The sequence below is a fragment of the Pelodiscus sinensis genome, unplaced genomic scaffold (assembly GCF_049634645.1).
Source record: "Pelodiscus sinensis isolate JC-2024 unplaced genomic scaffold, ASM4963464v1 ctg55, whole genome shotgun sequence".
NCBI classification, from domain to species: domain Eukaryota; kingdom Metazoa; phylum Chordata; order Testudines; family Trionychidae; genus Pelodiscus; species Pelodiscus sinensis.
The window spans coordinates 121,445-129,253 of NW_027465994.1; the positions used below are offsets into that span (position 1 = coordinate 121,445).

The 7,809-nt window shown below is 50.3% G+C and overlaps 1 protein-coding gene across 1 annotated transcript; it reads right to left on the minus strand.

Annotated features, from left to right (window-relative positions):
• Positions 1 to 258: 258 nt before the first annotated feature.
• EGR1 (early growth response 1) lies at positions 259 to 3,735 on the minus strand. Its single transcript, XM_006130219.4, has 2 exons — positions 2,893 to 3,735; positions 259 to 2,511 (listed from the first exon to the last, which is right to left on the minus strand). Exons 1-2 carry the CDS (start codon positions 3,116 to 3,118, stop codon positions 1,214 to 1,216), a joined length of 1,524 nt encoding a protein of 507 aa, XP_006130281.2. The 5' UTR covers positions 3,119 to 3,735; the 3' UTR covers positions 259 to 1,213.
• Positions 3,736 to 7,809: the final 4,074 nt, after the last annotated feature.

Sequence of the window (7,809 nt, forward strand, 5' to 3'; positions counted from 1 at the left end):
CATCTTCCCAGATTCTTTATGAGTTCCCTCTTTTCACTTGTGTTCTATACACCCGCCCCATTCACTGCTAGCTATAAATCCAAGCAAGATGCTTGTTTTTCCACTTATTTCACTGAAGAGTCTTCAATATTTAGCGGGGGGGGGGGGGGGGGGGGGGGGGGAGAGAAAGAGAAAAAGCGAGAACAATTACCCAAATGATCCAACCAAGAGAACAGCCAGGCTTAAAGCTTCTGTAGATATTTGACAAGTAGTGGGTAGTACATTGTTTTGATATTTTATTTACTTTTTCCAAAAGGTATTGTACACCAAATATCCCATTGGCAGTAAAGCGCATTCAATGTGTTTAAGCTAAACCAGTCACTTTTGTTTCAACACACAGTTACAAAATAAAAATAAACCACAAAATAATGAACTGCATGTTCATAACATATAAAATTGCTGCCTACTCAGTAGGTAAACTACAACATTCCAACTTCTGAATATATATATAAATTTACATTTCAGTAACAAAAATAGACTTTAAGAGGGGTTTGTTTTTGCACTGTTTACATTCTGTCCTCTAGCGCCTTCTAAGTCCTCTCCACCCCCCACCCCCAGTCTGTTTCCCTTACATTCCTTGAATAAAATCCCTTTCACCTTAAGGCTAGATGCAAAGCATCTATTCACACAAGTGCATGACATCAGCAAGGCTTCACAAAAAGGCACCAAAACATGTAACTTTAAAAACTTTTGCCATATGAGTGTCTCATTGGTTGATATTTACATAACATCACTCTTACATGCTTGAATACGTAGTAAGTGTTGTTCTCAAACTTTAAAACTCATTATAGCATAGTCACTAAAATAGAATCACCATTTACAAAATATGGGCCTGTTTCAAATAATACAACATGAGTACGCAAATAATTTTCACATCTATAGTACCCAAAGAAAGCAAAACCATTCCATAGCACATGTACATTTTACATTGTCTATGCATTTAATAAAAGTTCAATTTAAAAAAAATATGTTTATGGGGAAATTATATCTACTGTCCATGCAAATTAAGTCTTTTGACAGAAGTTGAGAACTTAAATGGCATTTGTTTCAGGCAGTTGAAATTTAAAGAAAAGTTAGGATGGCCTTGCTACCTATGATGTTCTTCAGTAACTGACAGACTCAGTGCAGTCTGATAGTACCAATCACCTATTTGAACATTTCTAGCTTTACAGTCTCAACAAATTTCAATTGTCCTTGGAGAAAAAGTTGACATTTCTGAAAGTGCTGAAGTCCCTTGTGAGCTGAAAGAATTGGTGATGGCTTGAGAAGGGAAAGTGGTAGACACTTGGGCCTGAAAGGTGGCTGTAACAGAAGGATATGTAGTTGCTACAGAGGGGGAAGGGAAAGTGCTGTGTGCTGGAGATGGATAGGAAGAGGACACTGGGGAGGGATATGATGTAGGTGCTGGAGATGGGAAAGTGGTGGTGGCTGGAGATGGGTAGGAAGTTGTCATTGGGGAGGAGTAGGTAGAAATCTGAGGAGCAGGAGAGGCTGGAGTTGCCTTTTCTGTTTTTTTGTCCTTCTGTCTCAGGTGAATTTTAGTGTGTCTCTTCCTTTCATCACTCCTGGCAAACTTTCTACCACAAATATCACAAGCAAATGGCTTCTCCCCAGTGTGTGTTCGGATATGAGTGGTCAAATGATCGCTTCTGCTGAAATTCCTCATGCAAATACGGCACTGAAAAGGTTTTTGTCCTGTGTGAATCCGAATGTGTCGGGTCAGTTCATCAGATCTGGAAAACCTTCTGTCACAGGACTCCACTGGGCATGCGTAGGGTCTCTCATGAGGAGGGGTCTTGCTAGGACGGTTGGGATATTTTCGCACCCTGCTTGGCTTGATGAGTTGGGACTGATACGTCGTGTTTAGTGTCTTAGGATCTTGGGAGCTGGTCTGGGTAGCAAAAGCTTTGATAGTGGAGAGAGGCGTGAGAGAGGGCTGCTGAGGTCTGGTTTCTAGTGTTGGAAATGGTTTCTGATCAGCTGGGACCAGGTTGATAGATTCCCCCTGTTGCTGGGGGAATAAATAGTCCGGGATCATTGGCACCTGGAAGCTAGTTTTAGCACCCGGGTAAGCTGGGGGAGGGTACTGGAGAGAGGTATTGGGTGCATTTGGGAAGGACTGGGTTTGCTGTTCCGGGAAAATCTCGGAGGTAGAATTGGAGAAAGTTGGTGCTGCTGAATAGATCGGGCTGTTCTCACTGGCCTGGACAGAGCAGCTCAGGGGCGGGCTCTGTGAGGTTGAGGATGTTGGTGATGAAGAAGGTGTAGAAGTGATGGGTGGGTTAGCCATGCCCACCAGCCCACTAACGAGACTGAACAGAGGCTCTGGCCAGAGAGTGTTGCTGCTGTTGGGGGCTGGTTCCAGAGAAAAGCGGCCTGTGTAGGTTATAGGTGGCAGCCGGCTCGTCTGATTGGGGTAGCTCGTTTCAGCCAGGCTTTTCTCATTATTCAGAGATATATCGGGAAACGTGTCTGAAAAGAGAAGCAAAGCAATTACCTCCAAGAACCGCTGCAGCCCGTTCCACTCTGCCCTCCCCACCTAGCCCTGCCCCGGCCCCAGCGGGGCTACCCCCCCATCCCCCTTTTAATTAAAAATTAATCGCTCCATATTGTCTGGCAGCGCTCCAGCAGCTGCAAGCCCAGCGAAGAGCAGCTGACGCATGGAGAGAATCCCCCTAGCGCAGCCAGCGAGGCTGCCGCATCACTAGCGCCGGCGGAATCCCGAGCAAACGGTGCCTGCCCTGCCCTGCCCGAGCTGCCCTGGAGCTCCCGAAAGCCAGGGAGTAGGAAGGGGACATTTCCCACCACAGACCCCCACCCGCTCCCGGCCTGTGGGCAGAGACTGTCGCTTACCTGCAGCGAGGTGCTCGAAGTGCTGCTCTCCGGGGGGGTTGAATCCGCTGCTTTCAGGGGCCCCGTTGGAGGTGAGGAACTGAGGGCCCCCGCCGCCAAGCAGCATCATCTCTTCCAGCTTGGGGTAGTTACTGTCCATGGTGGGGGGAGAGTGTGGGAAGGAGCCGAAGGGGTCAGAGATCTGCAGGGGGGGCAGGAGCTGCATCTCAGTCTTGGCCGCGGCCATGGGGACAGTGGGCTTTGCCCGGGGACACGGGGATGCTGTGCACCAGGGGCCAGCCGGCCAGCCTGAAGCACCGGGCTCTGGGCTGGAGAGACGCGGGTCTTCTTCCCAGAGGCCCGGGGCTCCCTTGGCTCTGCCCGCTGGAAACGCTCGGCCCGCCTGGGGCTTCCCTAGCTCTGCCCGCTGGAAGCTCTCGGCCCGCCCGGCCGGCCTGGGGCTCCCCCTGGCTCTACTCGCTGGAAGCAATCGGCTCCTCGCCCGACCCAGAGCCGCCTCTATATATCGAGTCCCCACCGGCTGCGGCCGCCCCGGCCATGACGTACATGGCCATATATGGCGGACAGGAAACCCTTATATGGAGCCGGACTGGAAGACCCAGCGTGGCGTCAGCAGCTGGCACTGGGGGAAGCCGGTGGCGGGGGCCCAGCCCAGACCGGCACAAGAGCCCCGCGACCGCCCTTGGGCCCTACGTCCCCCTCCCCTGCCTCTGGGATTGTTCGGGGCAGCGCACGAACCCCCTCCCCCTCCGCCGCTGTCCTCTTCGGGTCCCCGCTGCTGCCCCAGCCTAGGCCACCGGAAGCCCCTGGCCGCAGAGTCCATATAAGGAAACAACCTTATAAGTCCCGGTTCCGGCGGGAGTCTTCCTGCTCCATATATGGCGATTCCGGCGACGGAAGGGGGTGGAGAGAGGCGAGCCCGGCTGCGGGGGGCTGAGAGTCTGGCGTGGAACAAGGCAGAGGGGGGAAAGGGGGAGAAGCTCCAGATTTCTTCCAGCCCTGCAGAGCCGCCTGCTGCTGGGCTGATGAGCTTGTCAGGCAAGATGGGCACTGGGTCTGCTCCGAGAATGGCTTTGGAGCGAGCTGGAAGCCTGGCAGGAGGAAAGGGGGGTTGCGGAGAAACACTGTGCAGATTGGTTCAGTGGCCGATGGAAACCAGCCACGGGGTGCAGGAGCAGCCCCAGTTCCAGCGCCTACACTGGCAGATCTCCTCAGGATTAACTGCTAAGGGAGCCCCGTTCAGAGCGGGGAGTGCAGGGCAGGTGGAGCCTGGGCCAGATGTCAGACGCGAACCCGAGGGCCCGCTGTGTTACTCCGCCTTAGGCTCGCCACAGTTCCTTGTTTCTGTTGTTAAACAACAATCCCCCTCCCCCTTTCCTTTGCTGTTTAGCATTTGATGCTTGTTTTCTCGGCCCGCTCCGAATCGCGCCCCCTGCTACTCTTCTGCGTCTCTTGCACATGACAGGTGCGGCGAGTGTCTTGCTAATCAGCTGCGCGGCGTATTTAACAGCCCCAGCGCAGAAGAGGTTTTCCTTGCGCTGGCAGGCTGCCCCGCGTGCCAGCAGCTTGGCCAAGGAAAGAGGAATCTCTGGGTTTCCCGGGGCATCCTACTGCACTTGGCTGTGCCGCAAGAAGAGAGGCTCCTTGGAGGTCCTCAAGTGTTCCCGAGGGCAGGACTTGCAGGTGCGTCCGCTACCCTGCTAGATCAATGGGGTCTGAGCCCTGCCCTGTAAAGGCCCTGCCCCTCGCGCGAGTAGGACACCAGGCGGCACCCTCTGCGCCTTTCTTTGGGGCTCTGACGGCAAGTCCTAGGCACTGCCCACGAGCACAAGGGGGTTTCCCTGCCCGTCCAGTCTGCGGAGCCCTGGGCAGCAATGGAGGCTGAATGCATTGCCCTGTGTCCCAGTGCTGAGCCCGCTCCGCTGTAGCGCTCAAGTGCCAGCAGAAATGATGCCGGGCTCAGGACTGCGGGGCGCTCTCTGCGCACACACTGCAGAGGCTGCAGCGTCGAGGGAAGGGAAATTCCTGATGATGCGAAATGCTGGGATCTTAGGAGATCATCTAAATAAGCGGCTCAGTGCTGCCCCTGGTGCTTCGGGCCAGCTATGGTGCTGCTGGCCCTTGCGCCAAGAACGGCGGCGGAGGGAGAGAGGTTCGGACCCTTCAACTTGGGGATTCCATGCACAGCGCCGCCGAGACTTCAGCTAGAAGTCCCGTTTGGTCCACGGTTGCTTGGGGGGTTTTCTGGGCTCGTTGCCAAGTGGGAGCCTGAGACGCAGTGAGACTGCACTGAGCTTGCGCGGCCGCCTCTGCAAGTGCTTCCCCGCAGTCTACTGCGAGCTGGAGAGCCCCTGGCTGGAGCGGCGCGAACACTGCAGTTCTCTGCCCGTCCTTCCGGCGGGGGCAGCCCGCAGAACTCCCCTCCCAGTAGGATTGGGAGTGCGTGCACCCGCCTCAGGTCCCGAACTGGCGAGCCCAGGCTCCCTACTCTTCCTTCACTACTAAACTGACAAGCACCAGGGCTCTCCCGTTCCCATCTGACAAGCACCAGGGTTCTCCCGTTCCCATCTTTCTCCCCGGCGTTTTCCGGAACTCAGCACATTTCCATTGTGACGGTTTTGTTAATCTGTCCACGAGCATGAGCTGTTCGGCTGCAGGTCTGAGCATTTTCCCACAGTGCCGCCGCCTAGTCAGAAGATCTAGGTTTCCCAACACCATTTCAGGGGGTTTCTTCCGTGACCACGTCACTGGCGCCTCTCGAGGCTCCCCTCTTTTGCTGCAGGCTATTTTCCCTTTGCTTTAATGATTTAAAAGAATGGCAAACTCCTTTATCCATTATTTATTTAGCAGATTATGGGCTAGACAATCCTGCTCAAAAATAGCTTGATTAGAACGCCATAGAAAGGCAGAAATAAAATGTACAGCAGCGTAAACAACAATCAGCTCCTGCTAACAATCTCATTCCTAAGAGCTCTGCTTCAGAGATGACACAGAGGGAGTCTCTTGCAGGGAGGGTGGATTTGAATTTGGTTGAATTCAATTAATGATTCTACAAATGCTAAGCTTGATTGGGACTTTGCTTTTAGACATTAGAATATAAACATTTTATAGGACAAAAGGCAAGGGAGATTTAGGTTGGACATTAGGAAAAACTTCCTGTCAGGGTGGTTAAACACTGGAATAAATTGTCTAGGGAAGGTTGTGGAATCTCCATCATTGGAGATATTTAAGAGCAGGTTAGATAAACATCTATCAGGGTGGATCTAGATCAGGGTTTCCCAACCTATGGGTCACCCTTACATTTCAAAAGGGTTGCTAAGTGTCTCCCCAGGTGGCTCTGCCCTCCCTCCTCTCCCAGTTTTTGAATTGTCTTGGGTCACCAAGTCTTCCTCCATTGTCAAAATGGGTCCCCATCTGGAAAAGGTTGGGAACTGCTGTTCTAGATGGTGTTTGGTCCTGTGGTGAGGGCAGAAGATGGACCTGATAACCTCCTGAGGTCCCTTCCAGTTCTAGTATTCTATAGTACTCAGTAGTAGGCATCCTGTGTACTCTATTTTGATCTAGTGCATCCTTTAAAATTGATTGTAGGCCTTGTCTAAACATGGAGTTACACTGATTTAACCAAAACCAGCTTATAAACCAATTTGGTGGCTGTATACCCCCGTGTGGATACCCTTAAATCACTTCAATTCTAGTGCATTTTGAGTTAATTTTAAATTGATTTAACTTCGTTCTGTAACAATGTCAGCCATTTAAAAACTGATTTAAGAATGGCCACACAGGAGTTTTTGCTAGTTTATTATAATTTTTTCCCTACTAACTGAAAGTCAGTACTTCAGAAGCAGGAAGCCTGCTAAACAACACGCGGTGCCATCAGACAATCGCGGTGCTAAAGAAGCATTCAAGGGCAATAAGGCTATTGAAGCGAAACAAAATTAATTCTTTACAGCAATCTTCATGGCTGAGGATGTGAGGGAGATTGCTAAATCCAAACCCTTGTTTTTAGGTGACAAATCTAAGGAACTGTCCCAGATTGGTGTCAATAGAAGAGGTTTTGGAACAAATTGATAAACTAAACAGTACTAAGTCACCAGGGCCAGATATTTACCCAACAGTTCTGAGTGAACTCAAAATGTGAAATTCCAGAATTACTACCTGTGGTTTGTAACCTATAATTTAAATCTTCTTCTGTACCACATGACTGGAGCTAAGGTAACACCAATTTTTAAAAAACCGCTACGAAGGAGATCCTGGCAATTACAAGCTAGTTATCTTGACTTCAGTATTAGGCAAACTGGTTTAAGCTATGGAAAAGAACAGAGCTATCTGACACCTAGATGAACATTTTTTGTTGGGCAAGAATCAACATTTTTGTTAAGAGAAGCCATGCCTCACCAACCTACTAGAATTCTTTGAGGAAGAGGGTCTACAAGCATGTGGACAAAGGTGATCCAATGGATACAGCATACTTAGATTTTCAGAAAGCCTTTGATGAGGTCCCTTACCACAGGCTTTTAAGCTTGCGAACCTTCCCACTTTGGTGTCATCTGCAAATTTTTTACACACATTCTCCACTCCGTTATACATGTTATTAATGAACAGATTGTATAATACTGGACCCCAGACTGACCTCTGCAGGATCCTACTAGACTCCAAGTATGATAACAAACCATTAATAACTACTCTTTTGGTAAAAATGTCCCCCTGCCATGTATATTGGCCAAACTGGACAGTGTATATGGGAAAGAATTAATGGACACAAATCAGCTATCCAAAAAGGCAACACACAGAAACCTGTTGGAGAACATTGTAACCTGCCCAGGCACACATCAATGGATCTCAAAATTACCGTGTTGTAGCAGGCCAATTCCACAAGACAAACAGGGAAGCTTTGGAACTTAACTTCATTTACAAGTT